Source organism: Equus caballus, chromosome 7 (assembly GCF_041296265.1).
Source record: "Equus caballus isolate H_3958 breed thoroughbred chromosome 7, TB-T2T, whole genome shotgun sequence".
Lineage (NCBI taxonomy): Eukaryota > Metazoa > Chordata > Mammalia > Perissodactyla > Equidae > Equus > Equus caballus.
In genome coordinates, this window is record NC_091690.1 from 30,585,709 (window position 1) to 30,605,974 (window position 20,266).

Genomic DNA, 20,266 nt, shown 5'->3' on the forward strand with positions numbered 1-20,266 from the left:
AGAGTGTCAGTATAAACTAGAATTCCCTTCCCCCACCTCTCTCCCAACGCCCCTGTATCAGTGTAGTGGAAAGGGACGGGAACAATCATTTGTTGATTACCTCCAGTGTTGCAGGCACTGTTCAAGGCTCCTTATACACAGCTCGCTCTTGGAGACCGGTGTGAAATTTTAGAAGCGCTCTACTTGTGTGCTTGTCCACAGGGCCTCTGCTGTAACCGTCCTATGATGCTGCCCCACCACCAGTAAGGCTCGGAGTTGTTTTTCCAGCCGTGGGAGTGAGAACATCACTGCTCTGGCCCTACTCTTTCACCCAGGGCTACCTGTCCCCAAAGATGTCTATAGAATAGCTGGAGATTATGGATCCAGCCTGAGGCTGGTGGTGGCAGTTGGAGGTGGCACTGAATTGATCCAAACCGATGGTCCTTGTGGGCATCTTGCCTCAAGTTTTAATCTCTCAGCACCACTTTGTAACACACTTTGCCAAGGGCTGCAAATAAACGCTCTGTAGGGGATCTGGGTCAGTAAGAGCGAGTGGGTGAAAGGGAAGGGGGAAGAAGCAAGACGTGGCAACCTTTCGGGAAGCGAAAATAAAACTAATGTGGAAGCTGCTGAAAATAGACTGCATGAGCTGTCGGGCTGCATGCAAATCCAATGCCAATGACATGGAAATTAATTACAAGTCCTAACTTCCATGTGCCTTGCTGTGACCCTTGGGGGGAAGTCCTGCTGCAGGTGTCTCCCCACCATGGAGGAGATTTGATGTCGCTTACTTCACACTCAGCTCTCGCCACTGCAGGGAGAAAAGCTGATAGGAGGCTAAAAATACTAACAATAGAAATTTGATTTCTTCTTCCAGACAAAAAGCCTTGGCATCCACAGGAGGAAGAAGTGTTCAGGCAGCATGTGACTGGTTGGTATGAAATAAATAAATTGAGGAAATAGCATATAATTAACTCTAAGTGTATGTGGATGAGCAGGGATGTGCAGCCTTTCTCTAATGGACCCTTCCAGGGGGGAGATGAGCCAAAAGACCTTGTGACAACCCATTTATCAAGCTGATTGCCTCTGCCCTGGCCCCAAGGCATGCTTCTCCTCAAGCTGTTAAAGAAATTCAAAGTATTTTCAAGACAAAGCCCCTATCACAATATCCGCCCCGCTCCAGTCACTTAAAGATACACTTTAGGTGTGTGGATGCTGGGCAATTCAACTTAGAAAAATTCCTGCTTACCTTCCAGAATATGGCTATGCAGGGCAGACACTGCAAGACGACCCTCCCAAAGCTTCCTTTGTCTTTGGAGGCACATGGATTTAATCATAGACTGAACTAAAGAGACAGGCCAGGTTGGAACTGTACTGGTGGACTGGAAAAGGATTTGGGGTTTATCTGAGAATGCTTTCTGGAAGGCGAATTTAGGATTTTTTTAGGGAGCTGTGGGCCCTGGGTACAATGTGACAGACAGGAGAAGAGAAGTTGGTATTCTGAGAGTTGGTTATAAGGGGTGAGCTTTGAGGGGTATATTTTTAAAGCACAAAAATGAAAACCTTTCCCCTTGTAGTACCCAGGATGTGGAACATATGGAGGGTGGATCTATCTCTTCCTTCCCTTCCATTATTCTGAAGCAAGGCTTGCTTGGCTCTCACCTCTCTTACAGGTTATTCTCCCACGTCGGTGATCCCTTCCTGGATGACCCTCTGCCCCGGGAGTACGTCCTCTACCTCCGCCCCACTGGCCCCTTAGCACAGAAGCTCTCCGACTTTTGGCAACAGTCGAAGCAGATCTGCGGGAAGAACAAGGCACACAACATCTTCCCACACATCACCCTCTGCCAGTTCTTTATGGTAAGCTACAATCCCCTTACCCCCTGCCCGGGGGAGCCTGCCTCCCATAACGCAGCCAGCCCCTTAGGACCTGGAGTCAAAGTCAAGAGCCTCTCAGGAAGCTGGCGGAAATAGTCGTGGGCTGCTAGAGCTGGATGGGCCTTGAAGGAGTCAGTGAGGTCCACAGCTACTCACCCTAGCTCCTTTTTCCAATATCTGCCAAGGCCCAGGAGCACCCCAGGTTTGGTGTAGCTTCGTGATGACTGCTTGCTCCTCAGGACCCTAGGGAAAAGCCTGACCCACTCAGTGACCCATTGGTCTGGCAGCCACAAAGGGAACAGATTCACTAACCTAGCTTCCCCCTTGTCCATTGTCTACCTTTCTACTCTCACAACAAGGGAAGAGTAGAAATTAGAGAGCTGGGAACAAGAGATGTAGTCTACAGACAGGGAAAGCGACTTTAGCCTCGTGGACACTGTCCACAGGTTTTGTCTCATTAGATCTTTCTAGAGACAGCAAAGATACTTTCCACCTGCCATAGTTACCTAGTTAATAGTCCTGGCTGTCACAAAGCTTATTTAATGACTAAATTAAATCCCCCTCACTCTAATAAATATAAATACGTTTCATCTACTTTAGCTCTCTGTGGAGATGGAAAAGAATTGATTTACCCAGATATATTCAAAACTAGGAAGAATGGTAGCACTTTAAGACAATATATATATTTTTTAATATTTTGGGTTGTTTTTTCCAGATTCTCTCTCTTTTTTTTTTCAGGTAAAAATGTGTTCCTAACACCTTCTCCCTTACCATTCACTCTGAAAATTAAAGCGATTATCATTTCCTCTTAGTCATCCCAAAATCTTTCTCAAAAGCATTCAGAGTTGTAGACACACTCATTCTTTCTTCCAGTGTTCTGAAGAGGGTAGGAGGAGGATGTCACAGTTCTCTGAGCCTCATTCTTCCCATCTATCATGGGGGCGGAAGTAGAGTCGAACTTTTGATTGTCTAAGAGGAATAGAAAAGGCGCAGATGATGCAAAACAGTAGAAAACACACAATTTATCCTGGGGCGCTGTATTCTTTCCTGGCATGTTCCTCCGTTCTTCCTTTCTGCTAGACCAGTCCTACTGCATTCCGGCTGGGTTCAGAGGGGCACATCATAGCAGGGAGGGAGGGAAGAGGTGGGCCATTGCCCTAGGTTAATTTAGCAGTTGGATAATCCATTTCCTAATTGGGAGTCTGCAGTTCTTTTTCCTCTTCACAAACAGGAGTATTCATTTAGTAATTACATCCTCAGCCTCCAGGTCTGGACAGAGGATGCCAAATGTTAAGTGTCAGCAGACGTTCATCTCCTCTTGTCTCTGAATGAAGCCTCTTGCTTTCCCCTGACAGTGTGAGGACAGCAAGGTGGACGCCCTGGGGGAAGCCCTGCAGACCACCGTCAGTCGCTGGAAGTGTAAGTTCTCAGCCCCGCTGCCCCTGGAGCTCTATACCTCCTCCAACTTCATCGGCCTCTTCGTGAAGGAAGACAGCGCAGAGGTCCTCAAGAAGTTTGCCGCTGATTTTGCTGCAGAGGCGGCATCCAAAACCGGTGAGCCAACCCAGCTGCCGGGCCAGCCCTGGGGCCTGTGGATCAGAAAGTTGGGAAGGAAGAGGATAGGAAATTATTGTGGAGGAGTGAGATGGAGGCAGGAGCTGGAGGGTCCTGCAGGAATGGGCAGAACATGACAAAGAACACAGCCACTTCCTGCAGCACCCGACACCTCTTTGCTCCATTTAAAAAATATTAAACTATTGTTCTGCTAACCTTGAGAGAGTGTCCAGTGCCTACTCCCTAACGCCCAAGTTGAAGGCACACAAATGACTATTCCCCATTGAACTATAAATATATTCTTTGGTACCACCACCCTCTTCTCCCATTTCAGAATTAAGGAACCTTCCTTTCTTCCTCCCAAACTCCCTCCCATGCAGGCATTTTTATCTGGGTCTCACTCCAAGAGGACCCAGGGCTTTGCTCAGGGGGTAACACAACACAGAGAGTAGAGTGGAACCACTTAGTATCGAGTAGTGATAAAACCCACTGAGCCATTGCCCTTCAACTCACTGAAACCCATTAGACAGACCTCTAAGCCTCAAAGGCTGTCCAAAAATGCCACCCATACAAGATGGCTCCTGCTCTTTTCACGGCAGCTCTTAGTTCAAGCAACTGAGAATTCCCATCAAAGGAATTAGCTTAAAGGGATGCTCAGGACGTGTGCTGACTTAGGGGGAAGGCATGGAGAGAGGACAAGAGGGAGACGTGTGCCAAGCATCCCCTGTCTGACTCCAGGTGCACACAAGCTCTCTGAGCTGAGCAAGAGCCTTACCTGCAGTGGGACAGACAGACAGTGGGGTGGGGGAGTCTCTATTGGCTCCCTTAAGAATGAAGTCACAATCTGCAGGTATTTATTGGGCACCTACTATGTGTTTATCCATGAGGAATCCAACAGAGCATAAGAAGTGGTTTCTCCTGGCCAGAGTCACAGTTGGGAATCCCAGTTCAGGCACTGTGTGATCACAGAGCTCTGAGAGGAGAGAGGCCATCACCAGGTGGAGTGGTTCCACCTTCACAGAAGAAAGGAAGCTCACACTGGGACCATGTTGATCCATAGATGGAAGATGGGCCCTGCAGGTGGGCTGGTGGCATAAGCACAGGCAGGAAGGAGCAGGGTGCGTGCGGAGGACAGTGTAGAGGCCATCCTGGCCAGAGCGGAGGGTGTGAGCTGCACAACTGAATCCAAGTGTTGAATGCAAAGCTGGACGGGAGCTTGCCAACTCAACACCATACGGAGCACCAGAGAGGGGGAAGACCTGAGTAAAGCAGCATGGTTTGATTATTGGTCTCCTGACCTGTGACCTGTACCTCACCTGCCATTATTCCTTGCTGCTGTTTTCATCCCTGACTTGGTCCTTTTGCTCCATGTTCCTCTTCTCCAGAAAAGCCCCAAATAGGGCTCCAGACTCTAGGAAAAGTGTGTTGAGGGCTCAGCACCACTGAGCAGGGTCACAGCAAGGTCTCTACTCTCAGAGGAACTCTGGGTCCTTAAGATACCTCCTCTACTTCAGGACTGGGGCCTCCTTAGACCCCTTCCCTGGGCACGCCTCTTCCCCCAGGACTGGTCTCTGCTTTCTGACTTTGGTGGAGCTTGCCATTTCACAGGAGCTTAATATTTCACAAAAATGGCATAATAAAGAGGCACATTATTTCCTGTTCCTATCCCTCTACCTCAGAGAAATGGCTCTTTTTCATCCCACAGTAGCTATTGTCAATACCACTAAAAGTCCCACAAGGACCAAAACTAATGTTGTAGCCACAAAACCAAAATCCTTCACAAATGAGTAAAGCGGGTCTCAGCCAGGACTGCGGCGGGTTCTTACGGCACGTATTGAGTGAGAGGCAGTCAGGCCCTTGCTTGCTTTCTTTGTAAAAAGGGGAGAGCCAGTTCCTCTCTAAGAATCTTTGGCCACTCTCTAAGAGCTCTGCCGGCTCCTTTCTCTGCCCTTGTGTGGCCCCCTGGTGGTGACTTGGAGAACTGGGTGGCCCTGCCCAGTGTAGGTGGCCCAGCTCTTGGAACCTAAAAGCAGGCCACCATGTCTTTGTCCTAGAACTTCTGCCTTGGTATTCTAGAGTTTTTTCTGTCAGCAAGTAGATTTAGTGTCATCCTCCATCCTAGATGGTTTAAGGAGATTCATTCACGTGTATTCATTCGTTTGACTAGTACAAAAGCCTGTAGTGTGCTGAGCACTGAGGCTGCCTTGTGAACAAGACACATAGCCTGTGCCTCATGGGGCGTGTACCAAAGAAATGCAATGCAGTATAACAGAAAAAGTGCTCAAAACCAGATTCAGCTTCTCCCTCTATCTCTGTGACTTGAGCAAGCCCCTTAATTTCTCACATTCCCTCAAGTCCCTCTAGTCGCATCTTTTTCAGTGTCCTAGCTTGGACAGTAGATTTCTCTCCCCCATTTAAACATGTGCAAAAGAGAGAGAAAAGCCATTGCCTCGTGTAGGTAGGTTGGTTTGGTTTATTTTTTAGAGTGTTTAGAATAACAGTCTGTGTATTTTAAACCAGTGGTTCTCAACTGGGGCAATTTTGCCCCCTGGGGACATTTGGCAATATCTGGAGTCATTTTTGGTTGTCCCAACTTGGGGGGGGCCGCTACTGGCATCTAGTGGGTAGGGGCCAGGGATGCAGCTAAGGACCCTAGAAGGCACAGGACAGCCCCCACAACAAAGGATTATTTGACCCAATGCTGTTGAGAGACCTGGTATTAAACGTTGAAAATATTCTATCTTTTTCCATTGTTTTTCCATCAGAGCCACCCAGAAGCTAAGAGGCTTGATTGCAAAACAAAGGCAATATAGCTTGGGGAGTCACGGGATAATAAAATTTGCTCTTTATTTCTATGTAAATTAGTTCATTCCTTTAGGTCTCAGTTTCCTCATCTGAACGGTGGGGCTGGTGATAATCAGTTGGAATTGTGAGGAGGAGCCAACCAAAATGATTACCTCTCAGCTGATCCATAGCTCCTACAGAAAAGCCAGATGTGTGGCTCTTGATCTGTCAAGTTGTGGGTTAATTCAGGATTTGTTATCCCTCCTCCCTTATTCTGCTGTTGTGAAGGAAGGAAACAGCTCTTGTCTAATGGAGGGACTCCCTCCTTTGTTATTTGGGAAGCTGAATGTATGAGGGCACCTTTCTATGTTCTTCCTTAAGTCTCCACTATTGCTATGATTACCACATTCTAATAACTGACCGTTTGCTTTCTTTTTCCAGAAGTACATGTGGAACCTCATAAGAAGCAGCTGCATGTGACCCTGGCTTACCACTTCCAAGCTAGCCACCTACCCACCCTGGAGAAACTAGCCCAGAATATTGATGTGAAACTAGGGTGTGACTGGGTGGCTACCATATTCTCTCGGGACATCCGATTTGCTAACCATGAGGTAATGTGTCACTGTGGCTCCTGATTCTACCAGAGGTGCAGGGGTGCAATCAGAACCAGGAGTGCTTGCTGCTTGCTGCTGCGAGGAGTTGGGTACCAAAGGAACGCAATGAAGCAGGCACCAGACCCGGAGTCAGCTGGCCCGGGATTTTGTCCAGGTGCTGTCTGACTCACTGGGAAGCTTTGAGCTTGCATCACTTCTCTCTGGGTGCCAAGTGGCCCATCTGTGTAATATCCCCATTGTTCTGTCTGCCCTGCCAACCTTACTGGAATGATATAGAAATGAAGTGGGAGAATAGATAAAATATGTTGGAAGAATTTTAAATATTATATCAGTTCATGGTATTAATAGATAGACGACATCATCCTGATCTTAGGTGAGGAGGAGAACCCATAAATACAAAAAAAATCTGTAAACAGATAATCAATAGATATTTGATGAGTATCTATGGCAGGCAAGGCACCATGGAATGTACCAGAATTTTAAAATGTGGACTTGTCCTCAAGGAGCTTTGAGTCCAGCAGAGGGGAGATAACAGACACACATGAAGTGAAAGCACAGACCAAACGTCGTGAGAGTTTGTGTACATCACATGGGAAGCATGACGGGACAATGGAATCCCAGTGCAGGCAGAAGGATTGGCACCATCCTAGCATCCTTCTTCTGAGGGCATCGACATTGCTTTCTAGGACTGGCATGTGCCATCCCTGAAGAGCAATATTGTCGTTTTTTCCCTGAAGAAGACGCTGAGACAGAAAGAGATGAAGTGGCTGGTTCAAAGCTAAATAGCAGTTTAGGACCAGAGCTGAAGCCAGAACCCAGGGATTCTGACCAACAAAGATGGGCAAGTCATCTAAAAAGACCACATTGTTTGATGAAAAAGTTGCCATCCAGTTTAACTACATTTATGAAACAGTTCTTATATTTGTTACCCAATTTTTCAGCAGCAAAAGAACTGATATTTGTGTTAATTTACATAGCCTTTTAACATCTCTTTTAGATATTTTTTTAAGTATGAAAAACAGTTAGAACCTCAGGGTCTAGAGTAGGCGACCTCATTATGTTTTTGGAAGTGCTGGGAAGAGCTGACCCATGAACCCCAGGTCCAGGCCTGGGCATGGGCCTGTGAGGGTCAGGAACATGCAGTGCTGTCTGACTGCTGATGGGAATGTCGTGTCCTCCTTCCGAGTCATTTGATGCAAGTTTCTGTAAAGACACAACAAGGAGACTGGGCTTGATCTTACTTAAGAATTCTGACATCTCTTGGAATTGCTTAGGGCGAGCCCTAAATATAACAAGAGAGGTGTGGCCAACTGGACTCCTTCTGAGGGCAAAGAAAAAAAAGTCACGTTCATGCAGATGGACTGTGAGAAGTCACCTTTCTAAGAGAAGGAAGGTGGCAATGGAATTTTACAAGGAATATCTTCTAATCAACACTGCCCTCCAGTTAACTCAAAGGGTAATTGCTTTTCTGCCTGACCCACATTCTGCTCAACTGGCACCAAGGGAAAGAGGCAGCAAGGCCCACATGAATTATTTTCTAAAAATACCTTGGCCTCTTTTATCTCTTATTTGTAAAAGCTCATTTATTACTGTTCTTTCTGATAAAGTTCTCCCTCCGAGGTCATTTGGCTTCACCTGAGCCCTCCTGCATATGTAAACTCTTCCTGCCTCCTTCGTCTGTCCTCAGGAGGCAGGTGTGATTGATTGTCCCAGGTAGGTAACAGATGTCCAGAGAGGCAAAGTGGTTTAGGCAAGGACACTCAGCAAGTGATGCTTAGGAAGACTCCTAGGTCTCATCCCTCTGCTGTTCAGATTCTCACTTGATCCCAGCTTGCAAATGCCTCCTTGTAATTCACGTAGTTTCTTCCACATTGGTGATTACATTGGGCCATGCCAGTTTGATATGCCGAGCAATAGAAATCTGGAGGAAGGACAGAGCTATACAAAAAGTATAAATTCTGGAGTCTAGCACTCATGGCTTCAAATCCTGGCTCCATCACTCTAGCAGTTGTTAGATTTGCTTCTACAACTTCTATGACTCTCCAGTCCTTAGTTTTCTCATGTGTAAAATGGTGCTAATATTTTGCTGGACTGTTGTGAGGACGAAGAGGATGTATAGAGAGGCCCTAACATAATACCCAGCACAGAGCGGGGGCAACAACAGCAAAAACTGCTGCTGCTATTATTGTTACTAAGAGTAAAAAGGGCTTCAAACCATGAGGTTCAATTCCTAGAATCCCACAGGGCTCTGACTACCCCTTCTCAAGACGTCAGTCAGCAAACTCTGAGTTTAGTCCCCTTATGGGGGCAGAAAGGAGGGGAAGGGAGAAAAACATACATGAGATAGACTCAAGAATTCTGACAAGTAGATGCTAAATGTAAAACAAAAGAGTAAGTATCACATAGGACAAATCTAGGCGTGTGTCCTGATGTCTCTCAAACTTAGGCTGACTTTGGCCTGTGCTTTCAGTGAGTGGAAAAGGGCTCTGGGGACATGGGCACCACTTAGAATTCAAGATTTGCTGCAATACCTTACCTCTTGTATTGCTTATTCAATAAATCAAAGCTACTTATTGTCCAACCACTCTCTACCCAGGTCATATTGTCTCCTCCCCTCCTTTGCTGTGCCTCGATTTCCCTGGAGATAACCTAGAGACGGAATACTCACCCCCTGAGCGATAGGAGGAATGAGTTCTTCTCTCAAGTCGCTTGCAGTTTCTCAGAGGAAAGGCACTACCGGGCCAGAGGCGTTATGAGCCGAAACTGTGCTGTGCTTGAGCATCTGAGGAGCACGAGTGTAGGCTTGTTTGCCTCATGACTCGCTGCCTCTCCACCCTGTTCCAGGAAAAAGCATCTTCCTTTTAGTGAATCATCGCAAACCTAGCTTTGAGATTTAAGAGAGTTCTTGTGAATATTTTGTTTTCTTTAAGCTGTTTTAACAAACCAGCAGAAAACCTTCCTGGTTGGTTTGGAAAAGTGGTTTGAATGTGTCTGTGGCAGAGGAATTGGGAGGCGATCAGAAGAGAGGAAGGTCTAGAGTTGAAAGATGCTGGAGTCAGAATGAGGGAAAGACATGGGTACCCTAAATAAAAGGAAAATCAGAACTCCAGGGGTGCAATCAAGTTCTGTGCGTTATCACTTTCATTCTCTGAGATAAATCACATTTTGACTGGCTCCTTTCATTAGAGACTTCCAGAAAGAAATCCCTTCTTTAATACATGTTCTGATGTGTCACCTTGACACCAATGAGCTGATTAGCGCACAAGCCTACCCTGCACGGGGGTCCAGGGGTCAGGGTCAGCTAGAAGGAAAGACACCACCTGGAAAGTCAGAGGTCACGATTCAGTAGAAATAATGACGTCCCTTCTGCGTACAAGGCTCTGACCTAAGGAGTTTTCTTAGATTGTCTCATTGAACTTTTGTAGTCCAGCTATTATTTCACAGGTGAGAAAACTGAGGCCAAAGTTAAAATCTGAAAGTGGGAACCAGAATATTTCATCTACCACTCATAGTTTTGGGACCGTAGGAAAAGCTGTGAAAGCCTCTCAATCTTTGTGTCCCTTGTGAAACAAACAGGACAGGAAATATTTTCCTTACTTTGAAGGTCTCCTGCTGTTAATTAAAAAAATAGTAAAATAAGTGTTTTCTAAAGTACCTTCATGCCTATGCCTGTGATGTTCATATATACCAGGAAAGGAGGGAAAAAATGGAATAAATCAGCCAAGTGGCATGGCCTACGGTTGGCCCTGGGGGCTTTTTCTGAGCCCAAAGATGGAACACGTGGTCTCCATCTGTTTGCTTATGAAAGCTGGTTATGCAGACATATGCACTGATGGCTATGGAAGATAGTTTTCTTTCAGGGTCTTTGTTAAAAACGTGGGTTTAAAGAAAGCTCCTTGAAGGCAGGGACCTGTCTTGTTTAAGCAGCTTAGTTACATAGAAAGAGAAATACTTAATTTCCAAACCCTTCCTATGGAAGAGTCTCTCCATCTGGCCCATCTGTAAGACCCATATGGAAGCCCCACTCTCCATGAGCTGGGTTTCAAGTGTCTATTATGGTGCCTCTCCCAGCAGGTGGAGCAGGGGAAGCTAGGTCCAACCCCATTTGTATAGCAGTTGACTGGAGAGCCTATGAGCTTGTAGATGAATTTCTAAAAACCATATCTGAATCCTGATGGGAAGCAAAGACATGCCTGAAAGAAAGTCTGGAACCATCAGTAGCACCAGGCCCCCACCCACAATACTCTGAAAAAAGAAGAAATGTTTTCTGATCTGAATCCAAATCTGCTCGGAGCCTGCAGACCCCAAGGGTACCTGTAAATGTCAACATCTGGACAAAGCAGAACCCACAGACATGCCCTGGAGGCACTCAGAAGAAGGGGTCAGATGTGGGCCTCGCTCATCTTTCTCTTCCTTGTTCAGACATTACAGGTGATCTACCCTTACACCCCACAAAATGATGATGAGCTGGAGCTGGTCCCTGGGGACTTCATCTTCATGTCTCCCATGGAGCAGACCAGCACCAGCGAGGGCTGGATCTATGGCACATCCTTAACTACTGGCTGTTCGGGACTCCTGCCCGAGAACTACATTACCAAGGCTGACGAATGCAGCACCTGGATCTTTCATGGGTGAGCAGACTCAATGTTGTTTGCCTGCTGCTTTTCGAAGAGCATTGCACTTGCAGATTTCGAGGAGGTGGCAGGGAAATGGACTTGATCCTGGACACACAGGGCAGCAGTAACAGTAAATGGAATCTGTGTGGAAGAAAGCTCTATTGGTTTTAGACTTTCAGGAAAGGGCTGACTTGGGGCATGGGAAAAATGAAAGATGGATTGCTCTGCTCCGCTCTGCCTGCCGCATTTGATGTAACTGTCTGTCTGAGTTCCTGATCGGAGATTAAACTGAGGCTGCTTTGGGGTCCATCTCTTCTGGCTGAAGTGTGGGTCGTCCCAGGGCTGAGTCTTCACGGCTGTCAGGATTCTGTCCACTTTGTCCTGGGTCATTGCTCAGAGTGGTGTGACTCTGCAGGGCAGCTGGCAGATTCCCACTATGCCAGCCAGACCAGTAGTAAAAGGATTTGCAAGAGTCAGGAGACCTAACTGTACCCCTCACTTGTTAGGTGACCCTGTGCAAGTCCTCAGACTTGGCACATGAATGCCTAGACGACAGAGACTGTGTCTAAGGAAATGGGCGACTGCCAGAACCTAAAAAAGGCACATGACTACCCAGTCTTCTTTAGCATGATAACTTCCACCAATGGGTCACTACTGTTTTGCCCCCACACCAAATTGGCCCATGTTGAGAGTGGCCTGTGTTGTATGCCCAGCTTTGTCCCACTGGATAAAATAGGAGTAAAGCCACCTTCTCTTTCTTAATCTGAAAAGCTCAGAGCCAGCCAGCGCTTCCCTGGTGCACTCGGGCATCTCGCCAGGGTGTGCATGCTGGTTTGTTTTTCCTCCCTCTTGTTCTTGCCATGTGCCAACGTGGCTGAGAGCCGGAAGCTCTGAGCACCAGCTGCATGGTGTCTAACATTGTTATTACCGCCATAAAAGAGAGGCAGAGAGGGGCAATTGCAGTGAGTTTTTTGCCTGGAGGGAGAAAAGAAAAGAAGTTTCCCTGGTTATCAGCAAGCAGACAAATCACAAACCCAACGATAGGAAAGAACTCCTTCTTCCTTAATTAATAACCCCTGCCCTGCAACCCCTGCCCTTCCTTCCAGTCCACCCCCCGCCCCCACCCCATGAACATCCAGCATTTTGGGGCACAAATTGGAAGGTCAAAGCTGCCTCATTTCCCCCAAACAGTTGCTATTTCGGAAATGTTTCTGAACATCAAAATAAATAAGTTAGGTTTCCAAAGTCACTATTTTATCCCCATAAAAACAAGTGAAGCATAACATACATGAGTAAACTGAGAACTAAAAGATTATTTGTCTGAAGATGCACAGCTCCCAGATCACTTTCTTAAAAGCAAGGCTCCATGTGGGAGAAGAGCGTGTGGGAAGCCCTGCTGACCCACTTCAGATCGCTCCATCCAGAGCCACTCTCGCCCAGATTAGAGCTCAGGCTGAAACACGGATGAGCCTCAGGGACTTCGGTCCGTGGATCACAGAGAGCTCTGTGTGTCATCCCGTTTTATTCTGAGAGATTACTTGTGAGTTATTTCCCTGGGAACCACGTCTGAAATTAAACTATCAGCTTCCACAGCCAACCCTGCTGAGAGTGGGGAACTACTAAGGTTAGGTGTTAGGACATTGTAATTAAGAATTCGAGTTTTTATTTCAATAGTCTTGGATTTAAATCCTAACTCTCCCACTTACCAGCTGTGTGACCTTGGCTAAGTTACATTACCACTCTGAACCTGTTTGCTAATCTATAAAATGTAGATAATAATTGTACTTTCTTCACAGGGGTGTTGTGAAGACTGCAATAAGGGACTTAGCTTTCCATGGATCAGTACCATGTATATAACAGCACTGAATCTAAAAGAGCCATTAGCTTTATGATTTTTCTTTTCTTTCTAACTCGTGTTTTCTAGTCCTTTCTTATATGCCTGTCAAGTCAAATGTCTCTTCCACAAAAGTGATCCTATAGAAGACTTGTACTTTCCTACTTAACCCCAGAGGTGGAAATGACTCAGCAGGCAGAGCCCAGCTCACCCCTAACCACAGTTAGCCTCAAGGACGTAAAAGCACAGCCCCTGCTCACGCAGGACCTGGCTGACTTGATGGAAAGTTGCTGATTCAAGCAACAAGTAGGGACTGGGGACCGCTGACCCTTCCCAACCCTTCCTACCCTGCCCTCCGTTCTCTGAGTCTCTCCTAAAGAAATATTTCCTATCACCCTTACTAGGGCATCTTGCCTGGTTCTGAGTATCCCTAGATATTTGTCAATTGTCGAAGCCCATTATGTCCTCTGGATTGGGCTGGCCAGTCCCTCTGGGTTTACCCACAGGCCTATGTGTCCAAGGGAGGTCCCGGCATCTCCCCAGTGCTGGAGAAGATGTTCTGGGTGTCAGGTTCCGCTTCCTCCCTTCGCTGCTTTCAACATAAAGCATCTGACTATTGTCTGACTGGAACTGACAGCCCCAACTGTCTCAGAGTGAGTCAGGGCCTTTGATTATAACAGCAGTTAAGAAGAGAAGGAGGTCGGCATTCTCCTTGCCAGCTGAGCTGAAGGGGAGAGAGGATTCTATCCGTGTCTTCACAGCTGTAATAAAGTAAAGAAATTAAGGGACATGTACAAGCAAGACTTGAGGATGATTCCACATATCCAGACATTTCAGGCCCCGAAGCTTTGATGAATTAGACAGTGAAACTGAATTTTCTTTAACTGTGTGGTGTTTGGGAGGATCTCGGTTGAAATCAAGGAGAAGAGACTGTCTCTTAGACTGTGTGAATGGCACGAGATTTCCTTGGTCTACAGTTGCTTAAGTTTTACCATAATAGCTCACATTGGCTGCACGCCACACGTACTGATGCTGCTTCGTTAAAGTGCAGGTTCCTGGACACCCCAGACCTGCTGAATCGCAGTCTGTGAGGAGTGGGGCCCAGGCATGTGCATTTCTTAAAACTTCCCCGGTGGTTCTGACACGCACAGAAGCTGAAACATCACAGGGTCTGAGGCTTCTGGACCTTTGTGTATCAGTAGGATGAGTCTATTGACAGTCAAAAAAAGGATACTTCAGAGAGAAAAAGGGGGGCTAAAATTATTATAATCATAGATTTTTGAAAAATTTTTTACTAACAACCAGTTTGTTTTATTATATTGGTGAATATAAAAAGTTCTTTTCAAAAATAAGATTCTAAGGATAATACTGTGTTAAAAATAAATAATCCAGAACAGATGTAAAACTGAACAGATTGCTGGGTAAACAGGTACAAACCAGGACTAGGCTGGGCAAACCGGGATGTATGGCTACCCTGGTTGTAAAGAAGCAAGAAATCGAAAATTTAAATGCTTTGCCTTGACACAGCCCAGTGATGCAGAAGGAGATTTGCCTAACAACCATATTTAAATTGCAATGTTTATTAGATAAAGCTTTTTGGCGGCCTTCTTAATCAAAATAATTTAAACCTGCCATGATTTGCTGCCTCCCTTTCACAAGACCTCTTTTGGGCTTCTGTAGTTACAGTGTTACACCCAGAAATGAGAGTTCTTGGCTCACAGCTCTGTGCCTCTGGTGAGAATGGTCTCTTTTGAAATAACTGTATTTAACCATCTTGTTCGGGGTATTGTTGAGGTGGGGAGAGGGGTTTGGAGGCTGAAGAAGATAGAATAGAGGATAATGGCCATAAGGTTTCCTTGACCAATAGGAGCCACAGGCAAAGTGGTGGAGATAGTAAAAATCCTCTAATTTGTCAGTTCAGATGGAAACCACTATGGATAAGATTAAAGGCAACAAAGATTGTTTATTTCTTTTGAACAAGAAAAATAGCTGGAAACAATGGTACAAAATTGATACCTCATTATTCTTTCACATGTCTTTGGTGCCAGCCATGCCTGCGGCATCCTAATAAGCACAAAATCATGGGCCCTATCCCTTCCCAGAGGGATGAATGCATCTGTTCCAAGTACGGAAATCCATCTGCCCCTAATTTATTAACTGTAAGACTTCAGTCTGTATAAAACAAGATGTTCCTTCATAGGAATGGGGTGCCCCCTGCTCCGCTTTCCTAACGACTGCACCGCCCAGAGAGTGTTTCCTGCTAATTCCACACTCCTGTTGAGCCCAACGATGAGGTGCTGATGACTCCTGGCCAAAGCAGTTAACATCTTTCTTACCTTCCTCTGCAGTTCTTACTCGATCTTGAATACATCATCTTCCAATGCTCTGTCATTTGGTGATGGCATATTGGAGAGGCGACAGTATGAGGACCAGGGCCTGGGGGAGCCAACTCCCCTGACTATCATCTGCCAGCCCACGCAGGTAAGGCTGACTGTCGGGGTCACATCCTCAGCTCTACTCAGTGATCCACCTAGCACCCGTTTACTAAGCATGAGGGCTCCCCCTTGCTGCCCTGAAGGGTCCTCAATCTCTTGGGGAGAAAGGGCAGAAGATTATAAATGATATACAAAAATTCAAGCCTAGGAAGTGGCAGATGGGTGGTACTGAAAATGACTACCAGCATCTGGGTCTAGGTTGGTAAGGAAGGCTGTTCTGCAGAGAGGAGGACATGTTATCTGTAAAGCAATAATAGTTGTATCTACTTTGTAGGCTGTTGTGAAGATTAAAGGAAATAATAAGAATAAGGTTCTTAGCACAGTACCTGGCACATGATGAGTGCTCCATGTATGTTAGAGTGCTCAGTGTATGCCAGCAAGTGTGCAGAATGGAGGATTGGGGAGAGAGGTTTTGAACAACATAGACAAAGGCAAGCTGAAAGTTCAAGCATGTTGAGGATCAAGATTCTAGATCACATTCGCTGGAGCCCAGGGCTTGAATTAGGGGAACAGTAGGAGAAGAGATGGGAAAGACCAGGCCACCATCCCACATGTTGACCTCGTCGGGGCAACTGGAAGCAAATGTGAAGTGCTGGCCAACGTGAAGCTGGCAGCCCTAAGGAAACTGGGAATAGCTGACTCTACCAAAAAGAAGGACCCACGTCTGTAAAGATCCACCCAGCATTTACAGAAACCAAAGTCGTTTGGACATACCCTTCAGCAGACTTGCCTATTTCATCACCCAGAGGTAGCACTTGTCCTCCCTGAACCATTTCTGGGAACACCAACATGCATGTGGTCAGACAGTAGAGCCTAAATGTGATGAGAATAGGTGAAGCAGGCCCTCATGCTGGAGGAGACCATTGGACCCTGTGGTCTAACCACCACATGTTAGAAATGAGGCAGACACATTGGTGACAGTAAAAGTCCTTGCTCCCTGAAGAAGTTGACAAAGCATCTCTTTAGGGGAGGAAGCTGTCCCATCAGATGGCTATCTCTATATAAGGCCAGTTGTACCTCTGAGCTGTAACTCAAGCGACCTTCATGTTTTAGTACTGGCCAAATGCTACTCTTACTAACAACAGCAGCAGCAGTGACAATACCATTTTCATAACCCTTCTTCTTTTGCAAAGCACCTGCACTTCATCTCATCTGATCTCAAAATTACTGGTGAAGTCTGTAGGATGAGTCTTACTATCCACATTTTACAGATAGGCCAAGCTAAATCCAAGGTAGTTAAGGGGCTTATCCAAGTCACGCATTGGCAGAACTTGTTCTAGAGCTAGCTCACCTGGCCCCTGGCCCCGGGACATGTCTAGTTTCTCATGTGTTTCTCCCCTAATAGCTTTTCTCTCTCTGCAGGCTCTGAGAGTCAATAGCCAGCCTGGCCCTCAAAAGAGATGCCTCTTTGTGTGTCGGCACGGTGAGAGGATGGATGTTGTGTTTGGGAAGTACTGGCTATCCCAGTGCTTTGATGCCAAAGGTGAGTAGTTGGTTGCCTGCTCAGCACTGGCATATTTATCATGGCCTCTAGGGGGCACAGTCAAGCTACATTTATCTAGATGGAGTCATCTGCGGTTGCATGTGCTATAGGAAATGCCTGTAATCTGTTGCATCTAAGTCCTTCCTGATGCCTGCAGTGTTACGGAAGAGATAAGTGTCCTTGTCCCCATTCTATAAACTGGGACACCAAGGACTAAAGAAGGCAGATGTCTTGCCCACGGTCATATGGCAAAGTCAGAGGCAGAGACAGGTGTCCCGATTCCATGGCCAGAGTTCCCTCCATTAAATCACCCTGGCTCATTGTGGTTCCATTTTCATTTGAGTGGCATATTTAAGACAGGGAGGCTTCCATATCAGATAATCTGATTTCGAGTGTCTGGTTATTACTGTCACTTAAAAACTATCTCTTGTCATTTTTGTCAATAGAATGGAAGAGTGGATTCCAAGAGACTCTACCAAATGGAGAGTGTCAGCCTGAATATTTTCTAGAGAACTCAATTCGGTCTCTGGCCAAAAAGGAATGGGAGTGGGTTTGCTGTCAGGATCAGCTGTGGAAGTCCTGAGGAAACAACTCATGTAGCCTTTGTTGGACTTTTTTTTCCAGGCCGCTACATACGCACCAACCTGAACATGCCTCACAGTTTACCTCAGCGAAGCGGTGGTTTCCGGGATTATGAGAAAGATGCTCCAATCACCGTGTTTGGATGCATGCAAGCAAGACTAGTGGGTAAGTGTTGCGAGTGACTGTACAGCCTTTCCTGGCTACTTCTTCCAAAGACTGGCTCCAGTGGCTATGCCAGGACACTTCCTAGGGATTTCTATGACTTTCCTACAAGGAGTATATTTCCTCAACTCAAAAGGAATTTTATATAATCATTAAGTTCAGGACACTGTGCTTCGCACTGCATTGGTTTACCAAAATGAACAAGGTGCGATCCCTATTGAGGGGCGTATGGTCCAGTGATGGGGCAAGGTCAGGCTTGGTGTGGCAGGCAGGTCAGCTTCTAGCGCCAGGGTGAGGAGGGAACCCTGGAGCAGCTGAATGTATAGAGGCCAAGTGATCCTTTGAAGAGGCTTAGTTCTTTGCAGGGCTATTCTGTACCTGCCATGCAGAACAGCAGCCTTGCTCTGTTCAATCATTTGACACACGCTGATTGACCACTTACTTTGTGCAAGGTCCTGTGCTAGGTGTTGGGGGTCCAAGTGTGAGTCCCCGCCCTCAGGGAAACAAACTTATAAGTGGATAAATATCATAGAGTATGGTAGAGTCAAGAATGGAACTATGTAGAGAGTATTATGGGAGCACCAAAAAGACACATCAGAGGAGAAGAGAGGTCAGCTGAGACCTGAAGTGGAAGTCAGCTGGGCAAAGAAGGAGCAGGAGGGCTGGAAGGGCATTCTCAGTGGGAAGAACAGGATAAAGTCACAGACATAAGAAACGGCATCAAGAGTATGGAGGATACAAGCTGTCTTGTTTCTAGAGCATCGATTGTGAGCAGGGCAAGAGATCAGGCTGGCGAGATGGATGAAGACAAGTTTGTGGAAGACCTTGACCACCACGTTAAGGTGTTTGGACTTTATCCATGAGGAGAGTGGTGGAGCACTGGGTGTTGGGATTTACCTCTGGTGTCTAAGAATATGACAAGTTGAGATTTTGTTTAGCACAGGATAAAATTAAAACAAGTCGTAATTTTCATAACATAAACTCTCTCACTTTTATCACAAACTTGAAATCAGAGTATTATCATGTTTATAGTTCTCTCCTAAATGGACATTTTACTGCCTGTTAACACCAGAGAGCAGGAAAGAGAAAGACAAGAGGGGTCTTCCCTTTGGCTCTTTCACAGAAACGCTGCTCAGAGGATTTTTTAGAAACAAGGCTGAAACTGTGGGCCCTATGTGAGCCCACACTTAAAAGAGAGGTTTGCAGGGTCTGCCTGGCACCCTCTCCCACATTGAGAGTCAAGCTGAGGCTGAGTAAATCCATCAGATTGACTTCTCTTTGGTTTCTTCATAGGTGAAGCCCTATTGGAGAGTAACACCATTATTGACCACGTCTACTGCTCCCCATCCCTGCGCTGCGTTCAGACTGCATACAACATCCTGAAAGGTAAGACTTGACAAAGGTCAACTAGTCCATCCCTCTGTCTCTCTGCAGCCCCACATTTAAATTATCCTAGACTTGTGGGACATTAGCCAACTGAAAGCTTTGAATTTGGAATTGTTAGCAATGATTCTTTCAGATGTCTTTGCATAAGTCCCAAAATCGTACTCTGGCAGCATAAGCGAGATGAAAGGAAGTACACAAATAATTTTTTTCTTGAAAATGTAAAGCTCTCTTGGATGAGTTGTAGGCTTGTAAAATACTGTCGTCTGGCAACAGTTTAGAGCCTGCAGAGCGTGATCGTTTTTTTGCACCGAAACAGTGAAATTGTTTCCTCCCACTCCACTCTCTTTGCCTCTTGTTTACAGCAGCAATGGTACTCCTAGGAGTCTGCAAATCTTAATCCTCCTTGTTTCTTTAGTTAATTGGAAAGACTTTAAAAGCTCCATTGCCGTAAAAAGACTCAACTTTCACCCTAAAATCCTTGGAAGCTGATTACAGGGATCTCCATTCTCATTTCACTGGAAGGGAAACTAGAAGAGACACATTGGTCTGTTTACTTACACCAAACACACAAAGGAGCCAGAAAGAGCTGAGCCAACAAAAGATTTCCACTAGATTCGAGAATTCTATTCGTTAACCTTAAGTAAACCAGGTGCATTTGTGTATTGAAAGGCATTATGCATTAAATTTGCACCGAAAAACTGGGCTAAAGGTAGTATCAAGAGAGTTAAACACGGCGAATTCCTACTCTCAGAGTAATTACATGACAGTAAAACACAGGACTTGTGCACTGGCACTTGTAAATATCCAACACTAGATTTTCTGATAGGGAAAATGAATAATTTACATGATATTCAAATACAATGTAAGCTATTGTAGAGTAGAGGATGCTAAGAGAATTT

General features: G+C 46.0%; 1 protein-coding gene and 1 long non-coding RNA gene across 6 annotated transcripts in view; one reads left to right on the forward strand and one right to left on the reverse strand.

Moving 5' to 3' along the window:
• The window catches only part of UBASH3B (ubiquitin associated and SH3 domain containing B), a 134,493-nt gene that overhangs the window by 99,328 nt on the left and 14,899 nt on the right, over nt 1–20,266 (forward strand). For 4 of the 5 annotated variants that reach the window (XM_001917568.5, XM_023645021.2, XM_070272895.1 and 1 more), the window contains exons 2-10: nt 857–910; nt 1,653–1,839; nt 3,213–3,411; nt 6,637–6,806; nt 11,232–11,440; nt 15,608–15,740; nt 17,117–17,237; nt 17,862–17,984; nt 19,275–19,367. In XM_001917568.5, coding sequence (XP_001917603.1) covers nt 857–910; nt 1,653–1,839; nt 3,213–3,411; nt 6,637–6,806; nt 11,232–11,440; nt 15,608–15,740; nt 17,117–17,237; nt 17,862–17,984; nt 19,275–19,367 — 1,289 coding nt within the window. Of the gene's footprint in view, nt 1–856; nt 915–1,652; nt 1,840–3,212; nt 3,412–6,636; nt 6,807–11,231; nt 11,441–15,607; nt 15,741–17,116; nt 17,238–17,861; nt 17,985–19,274; nt 19,368–20,266 lie in introns of all 5 variants that reach the window. The other variant, XM_023645020.2, reaches the window with a different exon arrangement.
• Nucleotides 2,530–9,644, reverse strand: LOC111774234 (uncharacterized). Its single transcript, XR_002809092.2, has 3 exons — nt 9,478–9,644; nt 7,839–8,012; nt 2,530–3,446 (listed from the first exon to the last, which is right to left on the reverse strand). It is a non-coding gene; the product is annotated as an uncharacterized lncRNA (long non-coding RNA).